This window comes from Athene cunicularia, unplaced genomic scaffold (assembly GCF_003259725.1).
Source record: "Athene cunicularia isolate RWA unplaced genomic scaffold, athCun1 SCF_2, whole genome shotgun sequence".
Classification (NCBI taxonomy): domain Eukaryota; kingdom Metazoa; phylum Chordata; class Aves; order Strigiformes; family Strigidae; genus Athene; species Athene cunicularia.
Genome location: NW_020799266.1, coordinates 1,296,192 through 1,323,926, shown reverse-complemented (window position 1 = coordinate 1,323,926; position 27,735 = coordinate 1,296,192). Strand labels below are relative to the sequence as shown.

Here is a 27,735-nt window from a genome sequence, read left to right as displayed (position 1 = left end):
GGGGGGGGGGGGGGGCTGGTGGTCCCTTGGGCTCCTGCAGCGATTCCAGCCAGGCCCGCTAGGCGCCTCAGCCAGCACGCCCAGTCAGGAGGTGTTATTTTTCTAGGCTATGAATGAAGCTACAGTGTAAACCCACTTAGACTTCTGTATGGTGGTGTGCTGTGTCAGAGAGCTTGGTAGCACTGAAAAAGCTGCATAGAGTTCAGCTGGGACTCAAGATCTGACTGTGTCATTATTGAAAATCTTTATAGAGCCTCCTTTGGCAGTTTTTGATGAGGCAAAACCTTTCTGTGATTTTTGTACTTGAATTCTGACTGCAGTGCCAATGCCACATGATAACCTTTCTCCAAGATGTTTACAATCAGAACTAGTATTCATAATGTGATTACCTTTGAACTAAACTCAAAACAAAGTTGCAGGGTGAAGTGACAGAAGATTTGGCCAGTCTGACCGGGTGTTACTGCTGCACACGTTACACGACTGTCTGCTCATCTCCCCTGCCTCTTGTTCTGTTGTAGTAAGTCCTCTGGGTAACGTGCTGGGCTCTAAACATAGTGAGTCTGACTTCCTCTGACCACCCAAGGTATTGCTGCTTTTTCCCTTCCTCATGTTCAGAGGGTGTGGGAAGGCTGCAGAGACTGGCAGGCTCTGCTGTTCTGTGCAGAGCAGCTTCAGTCTCACAAGAGCATGTAGCTGCAGGTGCATCATGGTACTTCAACACCAGGCCAAGACCACAGACCTTCTGCATCTGCTGTGTTAAAGGGATCCCAGGGAAATGTGCTGGTGTTGAAGGGGGAAGGGTGAGGGGGGTCAAGGTAGGAGGCGACTTTCAACCAATGTTCAACTGAACTGAAAATGGTTCTGGTCTTTGAGAGGTTTGGTTTTGGTTTTTTTTGCCTTGAGTGTATTATTACCTTTCAGGGTAATGCTTTCTGTGGCAGTTGGCAATGGTTTTTCTTGTACACCAAAGCCCAGCTTGTATTTGGAAGGGTCATTCAGGGTGCTGCAACGTGCATTTTATTCCCTGTACGTCCCTTGGCCTCAGCCATACACACATTCTTATCCCCCTCACTGACAGATTCTGTGTGTTCGCTGGTTGAATGCTTCCTCAGCCTGCCACAGGCCGTAACAAATGTGTGTTCACAGACCACTTTCCTTGCACGCTGGTTTCAGATTTGAGCATCGATGCCATGGATGTAGCAGGAGAGCAGCAGCTGGATGTGGAGCACAATCTGTTTAAGCAACGTTTAGATAAAGCTGGCAATCGTGTGACTCCAGAGGCCGAGCGACACGGTAAGATGTTATTGTGCCTTTCCTGGATGGGTGCTGCTCTCATAGTATTTCCATCTCTGTATGCCTGTTTTGAGATTCACGGGAACAAGTGACAGCTGAAGAGCATTTCAATACCACAAACTCATGAAGAGTTTATAAGCACACAAATCTATTGAACTGGCAGATCAGGCAAACTGCTGTTATACTCACTACTTCTGTGAGGCGAATCTTTGCCTAGTCCCTCTGAAATTGTGACAGGGAGTCATGGATGCCTTTCAGGCATAAAGCTGCTGAGTTAATGGTCTTCGACTAGGAATCAAGCACCAGTTCTGGCACAACTTGGCTTTGATTGTATCTTTAAATCACAGGGCTCACAAATGAGACAACGTGGTTAGAGGAGAGAGCCTCTCTCCAGGGAGGGCTCCAGTGACTGAACCCTTAAGCCTAAATGTGCACCTCACAACGTTTACTTCGTGTTAATGCATACCTGATGAATATGTTACAAATTATAGCAAGTAGTAAGAGGTCCTTGGCTACATTTTCCAGATGTTGTGTCTCATTGTTGTACTTTGACACAAACCAGAAAGGATTCTGGCAAAGAGTTGCATTCTAACAGTAATACTATCCTGACTTTTCCACGGTTGCTTTAAGAGACTCCATGTATTGTACAGGTGTTCTTGTAGAAATGGTGAGAATCCTGGCTTTGAGAAACCATAGCAATGATTAAGCAGTCTTCTGTCTCCCTGATGCTATCTTCTGATGTAATTACAAGATTAAAAGCCATATCACTTTTTAAACACTTATTTCCGAAGTGCACTTTCAGCTGCTGTGAATGTTGTAAGCTTTAAACACCTGTGCGAGACTTTCTTGCTAATAATGAGTTTATTTTCATAAAAGTTTATTTACTTGATCATAACTACCATAAAGTATGTGACTAAAGAATTAAAGTTAGTGATTGATTTTCATGCGTATTTCATACTTTCTAATTAAAATATCTTTTTTGCTGCAGCTAATGCGAAGTACAGACATCTTTAATACTCCCTTCCATCCACCTGTTATACTTCCCAATCTCGACAAACAGAGACCTGATGACGCTTTATCACCTCAGCAGTGTCTGACTCTGTAGCTTATCCCCTTCACCAGCATTAGCTATCCAAGGAGCCACCTTTTCAATGCTTACAGAGCAGTGCAGCAGTGCTTGGACAGGGAGCCTTAGAGGACTTTTGTAACCCCAGGACTTGGTCCTGGCCTTCAGGGTTTGTGAGCTGAAGCAGCCTGATTCTAAGGGGGCCTCTTATACTAGGAGCCAGTGTTCTTGAAAATTTTAGATGCACACTTCCTTGGCTCACTTATTCCTAACTCAGAAACTTGTGGACTTCTAGTATTTATTTTGGTTCTTGAGAAAACAGAAGCCCTGTTTGAGTTTTCTGTAGGCATCTCTGCCCTTCGGCAGGTTTCAGCTGCCACCAGTTCTCATGTCCTCTGGTGCAAGTCCCTCTTCAGGCTTCTGCACATAAGAGCATAAAACTCCCATGAATTTGTGCCCTAGCCATACTGCAGCTGCGCATTCAACACACACATGGCGCAGACATGACAGAATTGTTAAGCCACGAAGAAGGTAGCAATTCCTTGGAGATTTCTAGTGAGCAGTGGCACACTTGTGCCTTGTCAGCATTGTCACCCTGCAGGACTGGTGTCAGTTTTCCACTCAGGAAGCTCCCACTCTGATCTTGTTTCACAGCAGTATAAAACTGTGTTCCGTATATGTATTGGGATAGGGTTATGCATTATGCACTGTTGACTGCTACATAAAATTTTGTTTGTGTAACAGGTCCTGTATCAGTCGCAATTTACTGATTGGGTCTACTTTAGACAAATGTTTTGACAAAGCCTTTATGCAAGTAACATCTGATCAGCACTTCAACAAGGCTTACAGATAGCCAGTTCCTTCTATGGAGGGTGTTCTCGAGATGACAAATGCTACTCTGCTTCTTGGTCTTGCTTCACACCTCAGCAGGCTCTATGCCTACCATTTCAGTTGGGCTTTGGTTGCAGGATACGCAGCTTCCAACACAAAATCACTGCGTTCTTGTGGAGAACAGAACAATAGTACAAGACAGTGTTTCTAGACATGCCTCCTCACTTGAATCCTCTTTTTGTCTTAGAGCTGGGGAAGGAAGAAGTGGTGTTCGATCCAAATTCTTTGGATGCCAATCGTTGCGAGAGCTGTTATGGGGCAGAGTCAGAGGACATTCGGTAATCTTTACCCCTTTCCATATCTTCTAAGCACTTAATACGGTTAAGTTGCATGTGTAGGGGTTTTTTTCAAAATGTCTATGAAGACCTGTGCAATGAAATCCTCCTGAGCACATGTTCAGAGAATGATGATGACTGTTGTGGTTTTGGTATGCCTTTGGAAGCTGTAGTTGTGATTGTTAAGAACGTGAAGTATTAGGTTGTCTAGTTTGTCTACATGCCTGTTTGAGGGCAGTGCAACTTGCACTACATTTGCAGTAGCACAAAGACCGTATCTCAGCAAACAGAATCTTTTCTGGGGTTATTTGGTGTCCAGAAGGGAGCTGTGTAAATTATTTCACCATTATGTGAGCTGTCTTGGAATAAAACCTGGTTATGGCTTTGCCTTCTTACTTCAGCTGCAGGCTTTGCATCCTTACATGGGCAAAGACCAGGCATTTATCACTCATACAAACTGGTGTCTGTTGGTGTTTCTCCTTCCTCCTACCTGCAAAGTTGTGGAAGAATGGATCCGTGATAGTCCACAGGTTCTGGACTGTTCTAATCCTTTACTATTATTGTCTCTGTAGTAACTTGGTTTGTCCCATCTGTCGAGTTGTGTCTCCTTCCCCAGAGATGTTTCTGTCCTGAAGGATTCAAAATTCCCACCTTCAACTTTTTCTCTGGCCCAGCAAAACACAGAACCCAGAAAGAAAACTGTTTTTTCCAGTGTTTACAGGGGTAGAAAAGTAATTAAGAAAATTTCTCACTAACCCTCCCTCCAACGTTGACAGTCTTGCCCTAAAAAGAGAGGAAAGGAGGAGTAGAAGCAGGCAGATGCTTTGTTGACATGGGAAAGTTCCAAACTGCTCAGAGCTGTGGGACACTGCTGTTTTTTTTGTAAAAAAATTTCTTTGCTGAGGGGTGACTTGGCTCTCTGAATGGACAGGCAAAGCTCTCTTTAGACTCAGGCACGGCATTAAACCAGCTTGCACCCACATGCCAAAATCTCTAAAAGTACATCAAGAAGCTTGAACCCCTTCAGGAGCATTAGGCCACCTTTCAAAGTCTAATCCCTGATGTCTGCTTTATTGCTCTGTTGAAGAAAAATCCACCAAGGATGCAAGTCTTCAGCTGGAGCATCTTTTTATAGCCCTAACAATGGTAAGATGGTGCTTGTGCTTTTGCAGGTGTTGTAATACTTGTGACGATGTCAGAGAAGCATACAGGCGGCGAGGCTGGGCCTTCAAGAACCCGGATAGCATAGAGCAGTGCAAGAGGGAAGGGTTTAGCCAGAAAATGCAAGAGCAGAAGAATGAGGGCTGCCAAGTGTATGGTTTCCTAGAGGTCAACAAGGTGAGAGATGAGTTTTGCTGTGAACCTGTTTCATGATGGTGACAACTGTGAAAAAGCAGAGTTGGGGCATTCCTCTCCTTTTTCAGCTTTAGGTGTTCACAGGACTGTAATAGAATAACCCCTGGGCACAGCAAGGTCCTTGTGCCCATAAATGGGTTCAGTAGGAGAGTCAGGATAAGTGTTGGGAAGGGGATAATTGTCTGTTTTGGTGTGTGGGCTGGTAGGAAGTGTGCTGGCTGAGAAGCTTCGCTTTACCTACTGCCTGGCTAGCAAGTCTTTTTGCCAAGGTTTCTGGAGGAGGAGAGGCAGCTTCTTTGAGGTTAGAGTGTCCCACCTACCCTTCAAGTGTTAAAACAGACCATCAGTAACCAACAACTTGCTAGCAGAGGTGCTGGAGAGAGACAAATGTTATCCTTAGAAAAACAGTGGAAGCAAGACTTATTGGAGTTGGTTGTCAAGGCTGAAGATACTCAGGAAGGTGGTTTTTGCAACTGATGTATGAAAATGTAGTAGGAGATATACCAGAGCACTATGTAACTACTCTGCTATTTGGTGGGTTACCAAGGATTCAGAGGGGAATGCTGGAGGTAGCAAGGGTCCAAGGGTGGGTGTCCCTGGGGGAACTTCTGGGGGCTCTTGTTACACACTTGGAATTTTGTACATCTCCATTCTCATCAGGTCTACAGTTAACATAAGCATTAGATTTGCACAGACATCAAAAGTGTAACATACCACATGAGATTGAGACATTCAGATCTTCCAGGGGAGAGTCCATATGATTGTGAGTAGGTGTCATGGAGGACTGGCACTTGATACCCATATCCCTTTCAGATTCTAGGAGGAAATTTTGACAGCCTTTGTCTTTTGGGATGGGTTGGTTTGTTTGTTTGCTTGCTGGAGGGGTGTGTGTATAAGTTTTGTGCATTATTTTTACATGCAGCTTTATTTTCATGGATGTATACATAGGGTCACTGGTTTATTGTATTAAGCATTTTCTTACCCTGCTCACTCCCCTTCTCAGTTACCTTCTCCATTCCTTTTCTGTGATACTTTTTTGTATTTCCTGCAGCAGCAGTCAGTTCCCTCTCAATAGACTTAATTCCTCCTTCTTCCCATTTTTATGTCCACTAAAATAATCTGCATGGAACAGTTATTGTCAACGTCGGTATGTAACTGGGTTTCCACATGACTGCCTGTGAGGAAGAGGGGAGATCCATATCTCTCTTAGGACAGTATCTGCTGATAGTGTCACCTGTGGAAATTAGTTGCTTGGTGTATATGTTGTTTAAACAAAAATCTAAAAATTCAAACAGCTCTATGACTGCTTTTTATATAGATTCACACCTTTTCATGAAAGATTACTATCTCCTGCAGGTAGCTGGAAATTTCCACTTTGCACCAGGAAAAAGTTTCCAACAGTCTCATGTACACGGTAAAGTATTTTCTTTTCCTGCTTACTGTGACCTTTAGCTTCCAAGTATATCTGATGGTTTTCTTTTAATATCTTTGCATTGCTGTCCATAATACCAGCAGCGCTGCTTCGGCAGGGAGGATATTGTTGAAGTTTCATTACAGAGGTTTAGAACCATCATGAACAAATAGAAAAGTGTTTTCTGGAGGTGCTGTCCTATGGGTGTGGAAGAACTTGCAGGACAATATTTCTGAGCAGTCTATCAATCTCACTTGTTCTGCAAAACTTTGCTGTTCTGCTGTAAACCATCCTCAAGTAAGGTGTTCAGTCCAAGACCTGAGATCAGTATCTTTGGAAGGGATAGTTTGGAGAATACCTCAGGAGAATTTTAAAGCAATTCAGAAAGCTTAGAGTAAAATTTAAGTTCTAAAGGACTCCCTAAAGTATACATATAAATATGGTGGCCAGAATATTAGTGGTACTTCTACAGAATGGTTTGGGGTGGAAGTTACCTTTAAAGGTCATGTAGTCTGACCGCACCCTCTGCAATGATCAGGGACATCTTCAACTAGACCAGGTTGCTCAGAGCCCCGTCCAGCCTGACCCTGAATGTTTCCAGGGATGGGGCATCTACCAGCTCTCCGGGCAACCTGCTCTATTGTTTCACCATCCTCATCGTAAAAAGTTTCTTCCTTATATCTAGGCTAAATCTACTCTCTTTTGGTTTAAAACCATTACCCCTTGTCCTATCGCTACATGTCCTCTTAAAAAGTCTGTCCTCATCTTTCTTACAAGCCCCCTTTAAGGAGCTCATGACGTTCCCATGGGCCCACTTCTCAAGCTTCTCCAGGTCCCTCTGGAGGGAATCCCATCCCTCAGGTGTGTCAACTGCACCGCTCAGTTTGGTGTCATCTGCAAACTTGCTGAGAGTGCACTCAATCCCACTATTGGTGACATTGATGAAGGTATTAAACAGTACTGGTCCCAGTACAGACACTTGAGGGACACCATTCGTCATGCATGTCCATCCAAATGTTGAGCTGTTGATGGATCCACTACTCTCTGAATGCAACCATCCAGCCAATTCCTTGTCCACTGAATAGTCCACCCACCGAATCCATCTCTTTCCAATTTAGAGAGAAGGATGTTGTGGGAGACTGTGTCACAGACCTTACGGAAGTCCAGATAGATGACATCACAGCTCTTCCCTGGTCCACTGATGTAGTCACTCCATTATAGAAGGCTACTAGTTTGGTCAGGCAGGACTTGCCCTTGTTGAGCCATGCTGGCTGTCTTGAATCACCTCCCTGTCATCCATGTGCCTTAACATAGCTTCTGGGAGGATCTGTTCCAGGATCTTGCCAGGCACAGTGGTAAGGCAATTCCCTCAGGACTCTAGGAGAAATTTCATTGGGTGCCATAGACATGTGTATGTTCAGTTTCCTCAGGTTGTCTCAAACCTGATCTTCTCTTACAGTGGGAGGGACTCTACTCCCACAGTCCCTGCCTTTGTCTTTAACAGGAACTTGATTAAAAATATTTGTGGTTTAATGGAATGTTTGCAATTCCCTTGATCAAGTTTTTGAAGTGTGAAATTTCACAAAGGTTTCACAAAGAGCTTTAATTTCAGCCTGATTTTTCCCCTTCCTGTAACTCAGGCCAGTTTAACCTGTACCACTGAGGTAAAAGGAGGAGAATGTGAATCTGCTTTGTGAGACTAACTGGTATATTTGGAGAAAAACAAGCAAGCTTTTAATTACAGTTTCTACAGATGAAGAAGCACTTCTGTGGAGAAAAAAAAAACAACAACACAAACACAACCAAAAAAACCCACCAAACCTGTTTTCTCCCCCAGTATGACTTGTTAATAATAAAACACTTCTACCTGCAGAACTTTGGGCTTAAACTACTATAACAACAGCAACCTTACTACAGCCAGTATCTGCAACTTCACAGCATGTATCTAAGTTAACAAGAAGCATCTCTGCATTGCATCTGTTCTCTATAATAGGCATGATGCAAGTTGGCTGTCCTGAGAGCAAGTATTTTGTGTGTGTAGAGGAGAGGATGAGGTGAGGTGAGATAGGTTTCTAATTGCATGTGCCCCAGAAGTCTTGCACAACTGAACTGAAAATTCAGTGGGAAAACAGTTGAAAACCAGAAAGGACTATGTAGTTACTGCAGACCTTTTGGAGGCCGAGTTAGGAATATTGGTGTTTTAAGGACAGTGAAGAGGAATAGGAAGAGGGATGATGGGCAGACAGACTTTCTGGGAATTCTGTCACATTATATAATGAAGAAAAAAGGCCCCTAATAATTTCTTTCATGTGCAACTGTTTTCAGCTCTCGGGATCTCCTGAGTCTGTTAGGGTCTATTGAAAGCCCTCGGTGGTTCTCTTTCAGGTACTTTTCCCATCTCACCATGACCCACGTGAACATTTTGCATTCACAACACCCTGTTGCGAGACGTTCAGCAGCCCTGCTCTGCTGTAAGAACCCCCCCCTCATTTTCTTGCTCCCACTAGCTGTATCCAGAGGCTCTTGTTCCTCTGCTGCAGAAGAGTGAACAGCTGCTGCCTGCTCTCTCCCTATCTTTCAGGATGTCACAGACCTTTCCTGTGCAGCCCACAGGCCGTGTCTCTCCTCTGCTGAAGAGTCCCAGCTTACCCAGGTGGTCCTTTGTGGAAGGCATTTGACCTCTGAACTTCCTTGCTGAATTTCTCTGAACCTCTTTCACCTCTGTCTGGAGGTACCAGACTGCACCCAGGATTAAAATCCTGGATGAGCATGATGTAAGCAGTGGTGTAACGATTTTCTTCCTTTTGTTCTCTCTTGCTTCCTAATTGTTTGTAACACATGATCTCCCTTATTTCCCAGCCTTTGTCTGGGGGATATTTTCATGGCACCAATCAACAATCAAGGAGTTTTCCCTGACCACCAAGGGAAATGAACAGCTCAGGGTCTGGTCTTTTTCTTGTATGTGAAGCTGAGACTGTTTTCTGCCTCAGGATAACCTTTCTTCATAATCCTTTTTTTCTTTAAGTTTACAGAAAGAAGGAATGGGTTTTTTCCCCTTTAATTACAAATACAGGACATGACTAGTATTAGTCAAAGGACGGAGCTCTGTGAGATACTTCCAGAGCTCCCCTAGAAATACCTCGTTTGGATCATAATTCCATACAAGACCTTAGGAGCGTGTGATTTTTTTTTTTTTGATCCATTTAAGGTGTTCTGCATTGATGCTCATGCCTATTAATATACTCAACAGAATGTCAAGCAGAATGAAGTTGAGTGTCTGAGAAGTCTGAATATTCCAAACTATTATCATCAAAACCCACATTAACAATCCATTCAGAATAATAATTTTACTAGACCTGTTTGATACAGAACTGTGATGACAGACAGTACTTTTGCTACTGCCTTCTATTCCGTACTGATTTGAATCAGTAGAGAATAAGGGGGTGAGTGACAATGTCATTAATGTGGAAATTTCATTCCATTGCACCACTCTTCTTGCCTCATGTCAGAGTAGCTATACCACATTTGTACAGCCAGTGGTTAGACCTGAGTCTGTACTTCTATTTTTTGGTGCTATTCAAATACTGACGCTAGCACACCAGCTTTTGTTTCTTGTGCTGTTACTCTCCTGCTCCTGAGGGTTACTGTTGTTTAATAGATAACCTGCTAGGGAATCTGCACAGTGTAAAGGGTACTATTCAGATGCACTTTGTAAATCTGACCGTTAATATAATTCTGATCTGAGCTTCCAAACTTTTGGTGCGTGCTTGCTGTTAACATCTTCAAAATTGTAACTTCTCTATTGGGTGGAAGTAAGTTGAAATTGCTTTTTTTGGAAAGTAGACTAAGAAGTAAGAGGAGATCTGGGGCTAACACACATGCAAACCAAAACCAGCACTGAATAAGGTGCAGTTTTATTTCTGTTTAGTTATGTTATCTTTAACTGTGTGTACCTCAATCTTCATGCTCTTTATTTTGTTTGAGTAGCTGCCCTAGGATAGAAGTAACCCAGAAGACATCATCTTTTTCAGGGATTATTCATTTCTTGTTTGGGCTTCCTTCACACACAGTTCTCTCTCCTTGCCTGTGTTTTTGTTCTCGCATACTTTTATTTTATCCCCAGAAATCATTTGTCTGCAGTAATACTTTCTAGATTCCCAGCATAAGGTGTGGTTTGACAGTGCTGGCTGAATGTGAGAGGAATGTAGGTAAAAGGAAAGGAGCAGCCTTGCCCAGAGGAGCTCATCCCATTTCTCACATCTGTGAACCTTGATTCTTTGTCTTTGGCTTGGCAGAAGTCCTTCCCTTAAGACAGAGAAGATCAGAGATCCTTGTTTAGACTAGGAAAAAAGATTGAAATTACATTCAAGTTAACATTAGCTAAATACAACAGCCTAATTTCAGCTACTTTCCTAATCAGGAGAATGCTAATGAGTAGCCACCAAAATCAAATTATCAACAGTTGCTCTCCAATTTTTTTTCATTTTTAAACACTATGAGTGGGTAAGCCTTATGAAAGCCACCCTTCTTAAGAGTTTACTGAATATCAGGTTTTATTAGTTACAATCACATTGGGTGATTCAAGTTATTTATTGACAATATGGTATGTATACGTGTTTTAGTGCAGACATATATATTGACTAACAGGAATCAAAGTTTTGAAGTGTAGGTAGCCCATGAATCTCATGCTCTTTAGATGCAAGTGCTTTATCTCGTCAGAGGGTGGCATCTGCTGGAATAGATTCAAAACCATATTTCACTTACGTTTGGCATTCTAAATGTCCTGAGGGTTTTTCATGAAGAATTAAGCCCCTGACATCTCAGATTTTCTCAGAAGAATGCATTACCCAATCTTATGGGATCACAGACTTATTTCTTAGATATCCTTATACCATGGTAATCTTTATGCCCCAAGGACCTCTGATGTCCTGAGAATCTTTTTTTTTTTTTTTTCTTCAAAGTAAATGTTGGACATTTCACTTGTTTTAACGCAGGTTCTCCTATGAAGGACAATATTACATGTTGTCTTTATGCAATATTCATGTTTCTGAAGGAACCAGAAACACGGGAAATACTAAAACGTGTTAAAAGAAGAGAGTTTGTCCACTTGTAAGAAAAACGTTATTTTGTCCTTTTTATTTTGTTTTGTTTCTGCCTGTATGAATGCTAAATCCAGGTGAGGTGATTTACTTCCCTTGCTGTTGTTTGTCTGGATGTTTTTCTGTGCTTGTATGTAACCTTTGTTCTTGTGTTCTTTTGATGTTGTTCCATATTTATACATATGTACCCAAACTAGGTGAAAGCTGTTCTGCCCAGTCATTAAGTACAACTTCACATTCCTTTTGGTTTCTCATAATCCCCAAGACCCTGAATAAAATGTAATTTGGAAGTTGAAGGAGGGTGTTTAGTTATTTGCCTTTAGATAACTGAAGGGTCTGGTCATACTGCAGTAGTGCAGTCTTTATCCATCTATATTCATGTTTCCAGTATACCAAAATGGAAGACTAAAGAACTGGTAAAGTTTGACACCTATCTATAAAAGACAGACTTCTACTGTGCATTCCCTCTTGGCTGGTTCATGAGTAAGGACATGTTCTTCTCAGCTGACTATTGGAGGCTGAGCACTTTATTACTAGAGGTATTTCTTCAGCATAGATTTTGTTCATATTTTGTCTTAGTTTTTGTCATTACTGGATGTTTTAGTGTGTGTTGCTATGCATTCCTCATCTTGGGTCATCAAAATTTTTCTCTCTGGGAGAATTCACACAACTGATGAGCCTTTGTGCCCCCTGTAGTGGTTAATTACGTTTTAGCCAGTGCATAAATATACTGCTTGTGCTTCTTGGGCAGGTGGTCTGCCTGTCTGCGCTTCATGTGCTGTGGCCTTGGAGAATCCAAGCTGAAACTTTGGGAATTTGCTTTAGAGGCAAGCAGTGATTCTAGTTTTCATCCCAAGTTATTGGAAGTATTGAAAACTGGACACTTTAAGCCTGCACCATGATGCTCCATCAGAGCAGAGTGTCAGAGAAGACCCCCACCCAACTCCTGAATGTCATACCAGCGGCAGATGCTCTTGTTCCTGAGCTCATCTGGGGTCCAGTTGCACTGAGAAATCCCAGGTCATTAGGAGAAGGACTGAAGGAGGTCATGAGGAGGACTGAAGCACTTCCAAGCAGAGTTTTTGGCACTGAAACTAGTATTCCTGGCTCTCCTGCATCAAGGGAAAACCAGAATCAAACATTATTTATATTTACAGTCTTCTGTTCCAAGCAGCACAGCCTCAAGCCCTGCTTATTCATTTGGTACTAGTTGAGCTTGGGCTTGCTTCACTGTTTTCTGGTCCACAGGCTTTGAATTCTAAACAGCAATTTTATGTTTAGTTTGTGCAGGGTGCTGCAGGTATTGGTGGAATTGTATCTTTCACTTATGCCTCTTTAAGGACAGCCTAACAGCACCAGTTGTGCTTGTTTGTGGTTCTGGATGTCACAGCTGTTTTCTTTGCAGCAATTCACAGGTTCTTTCTTTCCTTCCTGCCTCATAAAAGAGGAATGATTGAAAAATCTAGCTTTTTAACCTCCTGAGGTTTGTGGTGTAGGTGCTGCTGCCATTTCTGTCCATGCCTGTACAGTAGCAGTTATCTACGCCAGCTGCGGTGGTTGGCAGTGAGTTTCCAACATGCAGGAGAGTTGTTAGTGATAGGTTCCTTAGGAGAGAGATGACTGTCATATCACTTCCTTCTTTCTTGCCATATTTCTTTTAGTGTAGAAGCTGAGGCTTCTCATTCATCCTTTAGATTATCTTTCGACTGTTCTGTTGTTGAGCTTGCATCACCATTATTTTTTAGGGGAGGCCTTGTGCCTTATTGACAGCCAGAGAGCTTTTCGGGATTCCTTAAAATGTATTGTTAGATTCCTTCAATTCCTTAGAAAAGAAGTTGATGACAACATTCAGGACATTTTCTGTCCTACAGACACACTCTCAATGAACAGGACAGTTTCTGTGGGTGAAGCAATTCTGTATGTGGTCTGAATTTTGTGGTTTTCTTACTCCCTAAGTGGTCAACTGGAGGAACAAATTTATCTCTGAAGGGACTATTTGTGATTTCCATTTGTTTTTCTCATTGTTTGTGGTGATGATTGTGGAAGGAAAAAATCCAAGTGGGCTGCTCTTTGAGATAATGATGGTTTGGGCAAAGGAGCTGCCTACTCAGTCACCAAGCTTTGCCTACAAATGTGCAAAGCTTTGTTACCTCTCTTAAGAGCACAGATTCAGTGGTCAGTTGTATAGCTTCATTAATGTTCTGCCTGTGTACTTAAGGGAGGATTTATTCCCTTCTCTACTAGAGATTTGTTTGACAGCCGGAACCTACTTGAAGGCATCCTTGGACGCTATGGATGATCCCTAATAGCCTCTCATATTTTACATACTTTTTAATGTTTTGAATTGGAAAGGGACATACTGTCTTTGACTGAAGACTGGTTGTCATTTTTTAGGTCCCTTGGCATCTTCTCATTGGCATCAAGAGAAGTGACACTAATTGGTTTTTTTCTGCAGAGACTGCAGCTTCTTTCTCTGTTCCTTCCCTGGAGTCCTATTAGTTGAGGGGCTGTTACTATTGCACAGGCGTTTTACAGATACCAGCTCCTCATCTGAGCTCTTCACCTGCCCATCAACACTCCTGGAAGAAAAATAATGTGAGATTCAATCTCCATCAGTTGATCTAAATCCTCTGTACAATATTCCTTCCACAGATGGTGTTTGTGTGAGCTCATTCTGACTTCTGCTCAAAAGTAGAGTCTGCCAGGGAATTAACCATTTTCATACCCAAACTGAATGCTGAAAGCTGAGATTCTTATTTCATTTTCAGTATTGCTAAGGACTTTTGTTTTTACACTGGTAAACTCCTTTTACACTGGTGAACTCCTTTCAGAGTTTGGTTGTCTTAGTGCTGAAAGACACAAGGTCTCACCCATTTCCATGGAGATGGACAAACTGTTTTCAAGATAGATCAGATCAGGTCTGTTTTGGAGACCACAAACGTAGTATTTCCATTTGTCACTGGACTATAATCCATCAGAGCTCAAGTCGTACCAGTTGTTGGGAATGTGTAATGTTTGTCAAGCAGCCACCTGGAAGCTCTCCATTACCAAAAAACATGTTGTTGTAGAAGCACCACCAGGGATGTAGTGTGTGGCAAAGTTAATCAGAATTTCCACATGAAGGATTCAGAAGCCCATCTCTGAGGAGGTGTAAGTCTGAGTGTTACTGGTTAGCCATGCAGTGTTGAATATATGTGAACAGTCTTTCGAAACAAGCAGAAAAGGAGGTTACTTAACCTCCTCTGAGGTATGCCATCCAAACATACATTTTCCCTGCCTCACATCCTTTGTTGGGATCTTGCAACAGAACAAATAAAAACCTCATGGTTTACTACCTTCTCTGTGCATCAGGTATGATGAAAGAAGCACAGGACTCACCAAGAACAAAAACTTGTTACCCAGCTTTGAATGTTAATACATTGTGAATGTAAATCTTGAGTGCACTTCTGGATAGCTTTGGTTGCTGGTAAAATGACCTTTCTGTTACCTTAAGACCGAAAAAGAATCTAAATACAACCAGCGTTGTTATCTGCCATGCTGATTTAGAGCTCACTTAACATGTGGACATCCCACTTTATTTTTCCTTTTAGTGATTAATTCCTGCATTTTTATTTCTCTGTTACACTTTAAATGATTGCTCGTCCAAATATAAGTCCTTTGGCTAGCTAGGGAATTATTTTATATGACCTAGAAAGTAAGTACACTGGCAAAGCTGTTGCTCTTCCCCTTTTTGGTATGAGTTGTAAATGTTGTTCTATCTGAATCTCTGTATCTTTTCATTGTAAGGATCTGAATATTTCTCTTTTCTCTCCTATTCTGCTCATTTTTGCAGTGCACGCTGTTGAGAGTAAGTGTTGCTGTATCCTTATCCTTTTTTTTTTTTTTCCACCAAAATTGTTTATTACAGAACTAATGTAATTTCTGTTATTTGCTGTGTCTGTAAATCTCCTTTGGGAGGAGCTGTTGATTAGGCCAGGGTTTGAGAAGATTGCCTGAAAGCTAAAAGGAGAGCCATCTCCTTTTAGGAGAGCTAAAAGGAATGCATTCTTCTGTGGTAAAGGAGGTACCAGGTGGAAAAGGTTGAGAATCTTTGTCTTAAACGATTTTAATGTATCAGTGTTGGAAATAACGTGTTGGTGGATTATTAGTTGCTCTGTGCAGATAATGTAATTGATGGGGGCATGATGTCATGTTGGAGAGACTTTGCCTTTTGAAGTCGAATGGGATAATTATTTAATCTAATTTGTACAAGAAGCTAGAGAATTTCTCCTGGGAATTCAGGCACCAAGCCTGCTAATCTCAGAATACTCAGTAGGAGGTTTTCCAAGGGTTTGTAAACCACTGGATTTATTTTTTTTTTAAGGGTAATCATGGTGATTACAGGTTGAGGTGTGATGTTTTGACTCGGTAACATCTGGTAGAGGGCTCAGGCTCTTGGCTTTGCCCACTCCCTACCCTTGCTGCAACATTTTCTGTGTTTCTCCCTGCCTCAATCTCTTCTTCACTGCAGCTGTGCTTCTGTAAGATATTGTCCTCCAGAAAATTTTTTCTAGTTTGAAAATTGGTGTCCTAGTGCACCTTGGAGCAGTATGTTTGGGTAGCTGTGTTGGTTTTTTTGCAGTCTTAAGGTGTTTATTGACAGAGTCCTGAGCAGCCAGAAGTGCTGTTAACCCTGTTTTACAGTTCAAGGACTGAATGTCCAAGTCTAGGGAGTCTTTGTGGAAGTTCAGGTCAGAAATGCAAGATGGTGAGAATTCTTCAGATAGAAAGCAGTTCTTAAAACTGTTACTAGAAAAGTGAAGAAAACTAGGTTGTATAAAAATAGTCAGACTTCTTGACAAACCTAAGATGTTTTACAGGCGTCTCTGTTTTACCTAGCCAGGCACTTAGCTGCAATTAAGGGAAAGAAAGGAATGTGTGTGTTTCTTCAGAAATAACAGTCTCTGATCCTATCTGATAATCTCTTAGGATCTTCTGTTTCTTCTCTACACAGGCTAAATAGCCTGTTGTTTTATGTTAAACAAACTATGGCTAGCTAAACGTTTATCTACAACCTAGAGTATATACACGTGATCCTCAGTGATCAGACATAAACCTGTGGTCTGGGTGGAAGACTGCTTCAGAAACTGAACACATAAATCACACTTTTTTTGCAGAGTGGTACATTTATTGGAGAGGAGTTTTATAAAAACTACTTAATCCGTGTTTTATCTGTGGAAGGTATAGTAGAGCAGTGTGGGTAAATTTTTGGTTTGGATAGCCCTGTCTGTTAAAATGGGTTAGGCAGGATGTGAATTAGTGTAACAGGTTTGTTAATGACTGGTTAAGTGCTGCCCTTGAGTTTCTTGGGTACTGCGCTATTACGGTAAGATTTGTCGACCTCACTGGTACTCAGCTCCCATTTCACATGCCAATGAATGTGAGTACCCAAGTGTTTTAGCTGATAAACACCATAATCCTGTGCAGGGTTCTAGGAGCACAGGTACCAGGAGGAGTCCCTGTCCCTCCTAGTGCATCGCTGCACTGAGCCAGCACAAGGATTTGTGCAGCTGTGTGACTAACCTTGCTTGGGAGCTACTCTGGCTGGAAGAGTAGCCTCACATAAAGTAATACTTAGATTTCAGCCTGTTACGTTCTTTGATGTAGCTCATGACCAAAAGGAGAGTGGGGCAGCAATGAGCCATCAACAGAAAGATGGGAGGATAAAGACTGTATTATTCATTTGGTAGTAGGTCCAATTTAAATGCAGATCCACCAGAGCCAGGATCTCTGTAAAACTTCATTGGTAACTGAAGCTTAGCCTGCTGCGGACCTCAACACTTCACTGTCAGCTTAACCCTGAAGTGCAAATAATACTGCAGCGTGGAAGAGGGTGTTGCTGTAAGTGTTCAGAAAAACAGAGTAGCATAACCCCAAGGCGACTTCTCCATTCCTTTCCCTGCCCATCATTCCACATCTGTTTCCAAAGTTTTAATAGGAGTTTGTTTTTTTAAGAACGAATGAGTTCTTTGGTCCAGTTGCCAGCACAGGCACACAAACTGCTGTGCTAGTGGCAGTGTTAGGTCTGCACACTTGTCAGAGACAGCAACAGGAAGATCTGAAGCCAGTGCAGCTCTGAGCTCTGCCTTAATTCCAGTGACTTCGGCCTTAGTTTCTGAGCGCTGAACATTTTAACTGTGAATTGTAAGGGCCTCCCCATGGATCAGACCTTAGGAGTATAGTTTTAGGCTTAGGCTTAGCATTTCCTCTTCTCTGTTTTGCATATGTCTCTCTTTGGGTTTAGTAGTAAGTAATGCTTCTGGTGTTTTACTGAAAGATGTTAGTGGAAAAAAATGAGTTCACAGCATGCTAATGTTAATTAAATGTTTTAAAGGAGGGGCTATTTCCAGTCAGTTCTTTAGCTTTGCAGCCTGTCTTGTGCTGGGCTGTATATCAGAAACCTTTCAAGGCAGCAGCATTCCTAACCTTTGTTAATAGTGCAGCAGCACTCGATATGCCTCTAAGCAGCTCTTAAAGGAATAGCCCACAATTTTTGAAGTGTGTTTTTCTTTGCTAAGGTGAAAGGTGAGGTCTGGCTTGCTGAGAACATGAATTTACCTGTTAAAATGCACCACAGCCTCTGGGTACTTTAAGATGATTGTGTGATTTTGGACAAACCTGCTAGGAGTGATACTGAAATCGAGTTGTAAGTTATATTTTTCATCCCGAGACTGATGCTTCTGGCATTGCATAAAGTCATTTAAGTAGCCAACCAAAAGATATCCCCCCATTACCTGGATCTTTGCTGGATCCCTTCTAGGGTGGCGTGGTGCTGCCAGGGGCATCATATTGCTGTATGCAGGAAGGGCAGAGAGAGGGCAGGCCTTACCCCGTTCCTAGCACTGGTGAACAGTCATCTTGGCCCCACCAGTGATTTGCAAATACCCTCCTCAGGCTGTCCCTGCAAAGACATTTTCTTTCCCTGGCTGTTCTCAGGGATGATAGGCAGACCGAGAGTTGCTAAAATGATGATGCTGATTTCTTTAGGGCATTTGCATGTGATATTAAGGCATGTGCCCTCCTCAGTTGTTAGTTTAGATCTGTTCTGCCTCTGTGTTTTACAGTAGCTAGAGGAGTTGTGTATCACGTGGTAACTGAGATAACAGTGAAGTTTTCCTTGCTTGCTCCTGGGATCTTGTTTTTGCCCTAGATTAAGAGTACATTCAGGTGAGTAGTGAAATACCTAATCTGAAGTAACCCCAAATTAAAGTTAAGTTACTTTACTTTAGCAGTGGTTAGTCTATGTCGGGGGGGGGAATTGCAGCAGTTTTATCTGTTCCATGCTCTACTGCAAGCAAGAGAGAAACCCAGACAATTTCCTTGCTGTTGTAGATCGTGATGGAAATGAGAGGAGATCTCTTATAGTCTAGAATAAGGTAAAATAGATATGCTTGTTATCACAGTCTAAACTATATTGTTAAACTACTTTTCTGTTACAGTTCACGATCTGCAGAGCTTCGGACTTGATAATGTAAGTGTTCCCAAGACAGTGTTCTACTTCTCTTGGCCTATTTTCCTTATGGATATGCCTTTGACACATGGAGGTCCTAGTGTAGTGATCTCAGCAGGATTTGGCTTTATGAGCCTGAGCAGAACCTGGGACCTGCTTTCACACAGGGCTCTGAAGTATGTTCTGGGATATCTGTACACTGCTTGGCAGTCCTCTTCCCCTCTTCCTGAGACTGCCTTGCTCCTTAATCTGTGCTTCCCAGTTTAAGGTTGACATTTTCACAACTGCTTCTCGACCTGTTGGAGTTTACCTTGTGCTGGGAGTAAAGCAGATGATACCCCTACCTATGCCACCCAGGCAGCTGACAGTATGAAGCTCCTATGGCAGGGAGAAGAGTGGGTGGGAGAACCTGCATTGGAGATGGGAGGGAAGGGCACCGGGATTTATTGTTTAATTGTTAGGAAGTACAGAATAAGGGAGGACCTATCTCTGTTCCAGAGCCAGGAAAATATACAAATAATTAACTTTAGGCCCCTTACCTTGCCCCTCGGATGTTGTGCATTTGTTTGAGTTATTAGCATTTCTGTTTCAGATCAATATGACGCACTATATCAAACATCTCTCATTTGGAAGGGATTATCCGGGCATTGTGAACCCTCTGGATGGGACAGATGTCACTGCACAGCAAGGTAAAAGCCAGCTGAGAGAAATCTCTTTTTAAGTGTCTGTATTAATAACTGTTAGAAGAGAACAGGAGTGAAGTTCTCAGTCTTTAACAAGAACCCTGACAGTGTTGCATAAAATGGACTCCTCTACCTTGTGCTCTTTCTGGAACAGCTGCCTCTGTTCATCTGGAACAAATCTGCCAACGTTTTGGTTCTGTGACCTTTCTGAAAGATCTCTCTTTTCAGTGTTCATGGGTGCACAACAGCAGGTACAGCACATCATTATGAAATGCCTACATCAGGTGTAGTTCAGAGAGAGCCCTGTCTAGCTTCTGTGTACAGCAGGAGATAAACCAGAAGATGCAGGATAGAGAAGAAAGGCCTAATAGAAAGTTGCTGGAGAACCATAGTGTCTGCCTGACCTTGGCCTATCCAACAGTAATGGCTGAACAGCTGCAACGAAGTTAAATATTTCTCATCTTCTCTGGATAGCTCCAGTTTGCTGGCTTGGGAAAGGCAATTCCCTCTTCATGTTACTGCTACTCAAACTGTAATCTTGGTTTATTCACATAAGCCTTGTGCATTTTCTATGAAAGATCCTGGCCATGCTACTTTATATGCCACTGTGGAGATTACTTTTTTTTTTTTTAGATCTGCTGAAGTCTGCAAAGTTTGTCTTTGCAGGTACTTGGGGTGCTGTTATACAGTAAAGCTTGGAGAAAGAAGTCATTTGCTGTGAGGTGGTGGTAGGATTGTTAATCCTACCTGCATCCATTCTTTAAATTTTTCACCATCAATTTTAATTCTTGTACCCAAATCAGAGGATGATGCTTAAAATAAAATAAAGAAAAATGAAAAGGTATCATAATTCTCGATACGGTTGTTATGCTGTAGTGTTTCTGTGGAGTAACAGACCGTCTGAGAGGGCGCATGTAGCTGGCTGGTCAATTCTTTCTGTAGGCTGAAGCTTTCCATCCTGGTCCTCAAAGAACCAGTTGGCAAATTCTTGAGGAATTAGGACTGAAGACATGCTCTGGAGAAGTGGGAGGAGTAGATTGTAGGTCAAACTTATGTTTATTGCAGACCAGCTAAAGTTATTATATACGAGAATTACTTCTTTTGTAGAAATGGATGAATAATCTTCTCTAAGGAATTTCCTAGAAAATAGGTTTTCAGAGCGACTCCAGCTTCCCGTTATACTGAAGAGAACTGAAGGAACAGGCTGGTCTGAGGTGACAGAAGGAGTTCTATTTTTTTTCTTCACTGATCCAGATGTTCTTTTTTATATCCTGATATGATAACAACCATACTTCTGCAGGAATAAACTGTAATGTTAACTGAAGTTGATAGAGGATGCTAATTTAGAGTTGAGTATGTTTTCTTAGGGCTGTGCTGTTAAATATAAAGGTTTTTATATGCTAGGATAAGAATTTTCAAGAAGCTATACTGGTAACAGATAGCTGCTTTCTAGAAAGTTTTCCATTTAGTCAAGGCCGAAGTGACAGTTTTGGTTGGAACATGAACGAGCTTCACGTTGGAAAACTCATGTCAGACATCAATTTTACTGTCCTTGAAAACTTCCAGTAATGTGCAGAAAGATGTTCCCTGACAAGCTTAAACAAAACCAATTTGTATCTACCTAACCTGTCAGTTGTGCTTAACAGCTCTTTTCCAGTTGTTAATTGTGTCTTTCTGTCTTTGCTTACAGCTTCCATGATGTTTCAGTATTTTGTGAAAGTGGTCCCCACGGTGTATATGAAAGTAGATGGTGAAGTAAGTAACTTTTTCCCTATTGTTTTGGCAAATGAAAGCCTTCAGACTTTCTCCTCATATTCTGATGTTGACCTTATCTGACCTCTGGTGGAAGCAACACAGTCTGACTTTCTTTGTATCTCCACCCCAGCAAGAATAACAATTTCTGTGGTGTAATGTTATCTGTAATGTTGCAGCAGTGATAAAGCAGATTTCAGCTTCCTCCATCCCATCTAGATCAAAGTTTTCATAGTGTTCCCTCATGAATCCCTCACAGTCCATACTCAGGATCCTAAGTCAAAGCAGCAAGGACATCCTAAAAATATTCTTTGGAGAATAGTGCAAGATCAGCTTGTCTCCAACTTAAAATCTCCTTTAGCCTCCAAAACAGTGTGACCCCACTTTCAGAATATGTCCTTCTTTTGGGACAGGAAGGATAAACAAATTACCAAGGAGATACCAGAGTGAGACAAAGATCTTGAGAACAGGCACAAACTTAGGCTCTCTTCGGAAGCCAGCAGAAAGAACTGTGGTTTCTTTTGTTCTTTTGGAAGCGTTTATTTTGGTTGTTGTCATTCTGCGGGGGATCTCCAGAGCTATGGAGAAATTCTTTTTAAAAAACAAACCAAACCAAACCTGTCAGTTATCATTATTTGGGCCCCCATATGTACGCTGTTACGTTTCTTTTGCAAAGAAAACACCAGTAGAGGCAGAAGCCCTACTGTTATGCAGACTTTACCACCAGTGCTACCCAGTGTACTTTCCTAACCCTGTGAGGAGGCAGCAGGTGCCACGTGCCCCACTACCTCTGTGAACGCTCACGTACAGGGTGGTTTAGCTCCCTAGCTGTCTCCCAGGTTTTGGTTTTGTATCTGCTATGCTGTGTGCGTGGTCTGTGCCCAGCTTCACTGTAACACCAAACCAGTTTCCTCTGAAGTTAAACCCAAGTGTGGTTCTGGAGCTTGTTCAGCATAAGGACTGATCTACCTGTGGACGAAACTACACCAGAACTTGATTCCCTTGTCCTGTGTGGTTTTATAATGCTATGCGAATGCCACAGCATTGGGAACCCTTACCACCTCAGGCTCTTCACCCAAACATGCCACTTTCAGGCCTGTACCACATACCCTTGCAATCAGAACAACGTACTACTGCCCACCCACACAACCTGCATATTGCCTTCGGTACTCTGAAATGTAAACCACCAACAGATTATTAGTTATGTCAGGCTGCATAGGAACCACAAATCTGAGGAGCCACATGGCCAGAGTAGACACAATGCAGACATTCAGGCAAAGCTATCCTAGAGCAGCATGGGAATCCATTGGAAAGGTAGACATAGTTTGTATTTCTTCACCTGCCCTGAAGATTGAAACTGAGAGACTCAGTTCTCATGTGATAAATCTTTATATGGACCACTCTTTCTTCAATGCCCTGCCTAGAAAGGACCCATCTGTTCTTTCCTGGAAGTCAGGTGGAAGTTACTTGCTGTGAGGTGATACTGTGAGAACGCAGGCCATGTTTGAAGCTCATTCTGCTTGGATTCAGGCTGTCTCTGCAATTTCTATGTATGATTGAAATTCCTGAAGTACAAAGGATAGTTAATTGGAGCTCTGTTCTTAGAGCCACTTCCCAGTATGCCTTCTGTTTCTCTTGATGACATCTTGCATTCTACTGTATAGAGCTGTTGTTCAGTTTTCAACAGAATTCTATCAAAATAATTGCTTTTTATTAGTCACCAGGAGAGGAATCCATACAGTCCATGGTACTCATAGTAACTGTGGATCCAAGTGTGCTGCCAGATGTATACCAGGGGCTGTGTTATTCGTTCAGTACTTAGAACCCCCAAATATAGAACTTGGTAAAGAAACTGGATAGTATTTTTCTCAGCGTGGATCATAATTTGCATCAGATATCTTATAATAGAACATCATTTCATTTTACGGAAATAGAATTTATTTGCTCTAAAAATAAGACTGGTATGAATAAAGTGTGGAAGGTGTGTAGGATGCAGAAGAATGATATAGAGTGATCTTTATTTATATAAAGATGGGCAGTCTGTGTCCTTCTGCAGCCCTGGCACTCTCCTGCCTTGATGTATTATTTTTTCTTTGTTCTCACTCTTGAATATATATGGCTTTCTGACATAGGTGCTGTCTCCTGAGGCATGCTTAGGCAAACTGCATTTTGGTAGAGGATGACGTGGACTTGGGGTTGAGGTCAACAGGAACAGCTTATGCCATTACTTGCCAGCAGAAACCAAAAGAGTCCAGCCTGGAGACCGATGCATCATTCATTCTTTGGGCTAGCTGAGGCCTTTAACTGATAGCCTGTAGTAAAAATAGACTTGATACTGATGGATGCTCTTTATGACCCTTTCTAACCACTATCAGGCCCTCCACAAGGGATTGGGCAGGGCTACATTGATGTGGCTCACCAAAGCTGTGTTTTTATAGCCTTTCCTATTCCTTGTTGACAAAACAGACTTTGCTGTTTGTTTCCTGCTAGGTTGTAAGGACTAACCAGTTTTCAGTTACACGACATGAGAAGATAGCCAATGGCCTACTAGGAGACCAGGGTCTGCCTGGTGTATTTGTGCTATATGAGCTTTCACCCATGATGGTGAAGCTGACAGAAAAGCACAGGTGAGTGACATTTCAATCTATTTCATTCACCCTCCACTGATTTTGTCATTTTGCATAGCTTAAAACTGCACCCTTGCTTAGACATGACAGCGCAAATGCCTGAAAGTCATCCAAGCTCCATCCCAGTCAGTGGAGAGGAAGAGCCACTCCCAGATGCCCTTCCTTTCTGTGAACATCTGAAAGGGACTGGGTTTTTCTGATACTATCTGAAGCATTTTAATCCAGTATCAAGATGGAGAAGGAAATCAGTGCAGCAAGCAGAAGCCTGATACAATGGTTCTTGGTTCAGACTCAAAGTCTTATTTAACGGGAAGACTAGATGTATAGCTTACCTATCTTACCAGCACCTACAGCAGCACCCACGCTGATGCAGCCTCGTTACTTACTCTGCATTTACCAGAGCTTTTCTGCATGTTGTAGTCAGCATGGAACCTCTTTCTTCTTTCCAGGTCCCCAGTTAATCATAGGCATGTCATTGGAAGGGGCTGTAGCTGTCCGATCTTTTGAGATCATGAGAGACAGCCAATGTCTGTCCCTTAACATGTGCTTAGGGATTTAGTTTCTGTGTTACAGCAGCCTGCTGTGCATTCTCTCTGGGCAGGAATGGATAAAATCGTTGGGATTACAGGTCCACTCTTTTGTACTTGCCTCCTAATGTTGCCGTTGAGCTCGTTAGAGCACACTGCCCTAATGCTACTTATTAAAAGTATCAGTGATAAACTCCATTCTGTAGCCAGCCGGGGGTATTGTAAAATCTGTTAATTGTCAGCTTATTTGTATAATGCATAATTGTGTGCCATGATCAACATTATTACAATTATGAATTAGTTTTTAGTAGTTGTTACTTATCCAACTTGGTATCTGAGCTCACAATGGTTGTTCAAATTGTTTTCCTCATTCTAGGTCCTTTACACACTTTCTCACGGGAGTTTGTGCCATTATTGGAGGCATATTTACAGGTATTGCACCTTTCAATCTTTTTTCTTTCTAAAACGTAAACATTTGCCATCTTACTCTTTCTAAACTCTTCATGGCTGGTAATAAATCCCTGTTTGATGGGGAAGAGATGATTTCAGCCTTCAGGAGGGGATACAGCATGTTCTACAGAGCCATGGGAGTGGCATCAGATTGTAATTAGCACTGCAGACTTTCAAGAGGCTGTAGATGATGTAGACCTATTATAAGATTTCATTTGATTAAATATTTAATTTCAAAATGACATAGACCTATCATAATATTTCATTTTTATGCTCCGGAGGACTTTGTTTTCAAATAACGTGGTCTTTCACTTACCATATGAAAGCATTTGTACTGTTTTCTTGGCCATCCTGGGTCTGTAAGCAGATAGTTACTTTCATGTGGAACCAAAGGTCAGTAAAATCTGTGAACCCAAGTAGCCATGGGCATAGCCATCTCAGAGGTCTCAAACTGTGTTCCCAAACATAGGAGCTCTGGTGGGTGCTCTGCATGGACTAAAAGCAGCCTTCACAGCTAGACAAGGTCCTGGAAGGCTATTCCTGCAGAGCCGTTTGAGTGTCTGGACTTCATTCTCAGTGCTGGCTTCTGGAATAGCTCTTCAGTACCTGCCCAGCTCCATACATGTGACAGAGCCCAGCTTTGGTCCACCCTTGCACTCCAGCTAATAACCCAGGAAGCTCTGAAACATAGTCAGAGATGTCCCAATGACTGTGAAGGGCCAGCCTAGAGATCTGGTCAGCAGATCTTATGGCCCTGAGAAGCCAGCTGTTGTATCACCTAACACCTGTATACATACCTGTATTACATAATACCTTTATCTGCAAGGTTTTCCCATCACTTGAGGTGTCACAATGCTCGGTTAACCTGATACTGTTAAACAGGATTTCTGTATGTAATAAATTTGATCATTCATACTCATTTCTATGGTTGACTTGGGAAAAGGCTTTCAGAAATTATTTTCATGACAAATACAAGTGCCCTCTAGCAGTGATTAGGTTTGACAGCCAATTCATAGTGTTTGCTGCTATATGCCGTGTTCAGGCTCTTCATATTCTAGAGGACAGATCGAATCAGCTGTGTAACAGTTTTTCTGCTACAGCATTAAATTGGTTCCACAAGTAGAGATAATTTCAGTGCGAAACAACCACAAAAGACTGATCTGAAGTGTTACTCAAAGACCAGATAGTACGGCAAATAATTCTGTATTCTATAGTAATAAACAGAAGACTCAGTTCCTGTTTTAGCTGCTACTCTTGTCTTTGTTTAGGGCCAAGTAATTGCTTACTCACTCCTTAGATTGAGGTGTTGAATAAAAGAAAAAAGAACATGAAGCTTTATAAAGGCATTGAAAATAACCTTCACTCACTATCACTGTGTGTTCCCTCCCCTGCGATCTCAGGGTTTCTGTGCTGTGAAAGCTTCCTTGATGGATGCAGATTGTCTGGGTTTTGTAGTGCAGTAGACCCATTCTGAGCTTTTCTGTGATCCTAAACATGCTGAAGTAATGGGCTGCTTCTGTACTGGAGAGATTTGGGGAAAATACTGCAGAAAGAACTAAAGGCATCTGCGTTTTTTTGCTTTGTGTCCTTGGTGGGGTAAACATTGCAGTCTCTCATAAAGGGCATCCATCAAGGGCAGCATTGGGTAGAGCAGCTTACTTTTGAGGTCACTGTGAAATGAGCAAGAAATGGGAAACATGCCCTTGGCAAGCTGGGTCAGGGCAATGACATGGCAAAAGGCTCTCAGCATCAGCTTCCTCTCCACAGTCTTCTCACTCACACATGACTTGGCCTGTCTCATCTTTACTTCTGCAAGAGAGATCTTTCTGTCCTCATGAGATGAGGACCTTACTCTTCTGAGCAGCAGCAGCTGTTTTCTGTCTGGGGGAGCTGGAATTCCTTTCCACTGGCAGAGGGTGTGTGTTTTCTTTCCCTGAGAGTTGTTCTCCCTTTGATGCATGTTTTTTCCTTTTAGTTGCAGGATTCATTGATTCCTTGGTCTATCACTCAGCATGTGCCATCCAGAAGAAAATTGAACTTGGGAAGACCACATAAAGAAGCAATGACCTCACCCCACAAAAAAAATCTACAGAGAAATAAACACAGGTGATCTTCTGAGTGCACAAGAGGTTTGGAGTTACCAGATGGCCCTGACCACTCTTATTTTACTGCCCCATTGTTCTTTGTTTGGCATTAATTTGTGAATGGAACCGCTTGAACCTTGCTGCTATAAAGATTAGCAGTCTTGTCTGTCTGTGCAGACCCTACTGACCCTTTTGTATCAGTCCATGTTCGTCCAGTTCTGTCCCCCTCCCCAAAAGAGATGCTGGATGGAGATACTGCATTCTCTTTGCTTCCAGGAATAATGTACTGTATTGTCATGAGACCTGGAATGAAATTGCCATCAAATAAGCTTTCTAGCAAGACCATCTAGCTTTTTAAGTTTTTGTTAAATGTGTTTCTGAATGTGCTGATGCTGTATGCCAGACCTCTGTGAAAATGTGCTGAACCCCATGTGCTTTCCCTTCAGTTGTCCTGGGCAACGTGGTGAGACCTAGCACTTAGAATGTGCTTAGTGTACCATGAGGCATTGCAGTTGCTCCAGATGGCTCTTCCTACAAAAGGTGCAAGTTGATGTTTCAGCAAAAAAAAAGTGTTTGGAGTTCTAATTTTTAAATTGGATTGTGCTTTTCACTTCCCCCTTGAAATAAAAGTCCATCCTCTCTGTGTTTTGGTAAAGCATTTGGAAGAGTAATGAAATTATTTGAACTAATCCTAGTATTGAATTGGAAATTATAGTTAAAAAACATACCTGC

At 42.1% G+C, this 27,735-nt stretch overlaps 1 protein-coding gene and 1 long non-coding RNA gene across 3 annotated transcripts; one reads left to right on the top strand and one right to left on the bottom strand.

Moving 5' to 3' along the window:
• Positions 1-1,062: 1,062 nt before the first annotated feature.
• On the top strand, positions 1,063-27,735 carry ERGIC3 (ERGIC and golgi 3). 2 transcript variants are annotated; one of them, XM_026867215.1, is made up of 11 exons: positions 1,065-1,293; positions 3,438-3,528; positions 4,698-4,863; positions 6,238-6,295; positions 15,224-15,238; positions 18,870-18,901; positions 19,473-19,569; positions 21,254-21,318; positions 23,806-23,942; positions 24,846-24,901; positions 26,895-27,735. In XM_026867215.1, the coding sequence occupies exons 1-11, from the start codon at positions 1,101-1,103 to the stop codon at positions 26,972-26,974; spliced, it is 990 nt and encodes a 329-aa protein (XP_026723016.1). In that variant the 5' UTR covers positions 1,065-1,100; the 3' UTR covers positions 26,975-27,735. The 2 variants fall into 2 exon arrangements, with proteins under 2 accessions (XP_026723017.1, XP_026723016.1); XM_026867216.1 differs by lacking the exon at positions 15,224-15,238 and having other exon boundaries at positions 1,063-1,293; positions 26,895-26,974.
• LOC113490658 lies at positions 8,781-24,914 on the bottom strand. The gene is made up of 3 exons (XR_003400282.1): positions 24,900-24,914; positions 14,727-14,731; positions 8,781-14,676 (listed from the first exon to the last, which is right to left on the bottom strand). It is a non-coding gene; the product is annotated as an uncharacterized LOC113490658 (long non-coding RNA).

Excerpts from the sequence above, each read along its gene's own strand:
- ERGIC3 (XM_026867215.1), top strand. The coding sequence starts at position 1,101 with ATGCTTCCTCAGCCTGCCACAGGCCGTAACAAATGTGTGTTCACAGAC. Across the intron at positions 3,529-4,697 it reads GCAGAGTCAGAGGACATTCG|GTGTTGTAATACTTGTGACG; the intron begins GTAATCTTTACC and ends GTGCTTTTGCAG. Across the intron at positions 4,864-6,237 it reads GTTTCCTAGAGGTCAACAAG|GTAGCTGGAAATTTCCACTT; the intron begins GTGAGAGATGAG and ends TATCTCCTGCAG.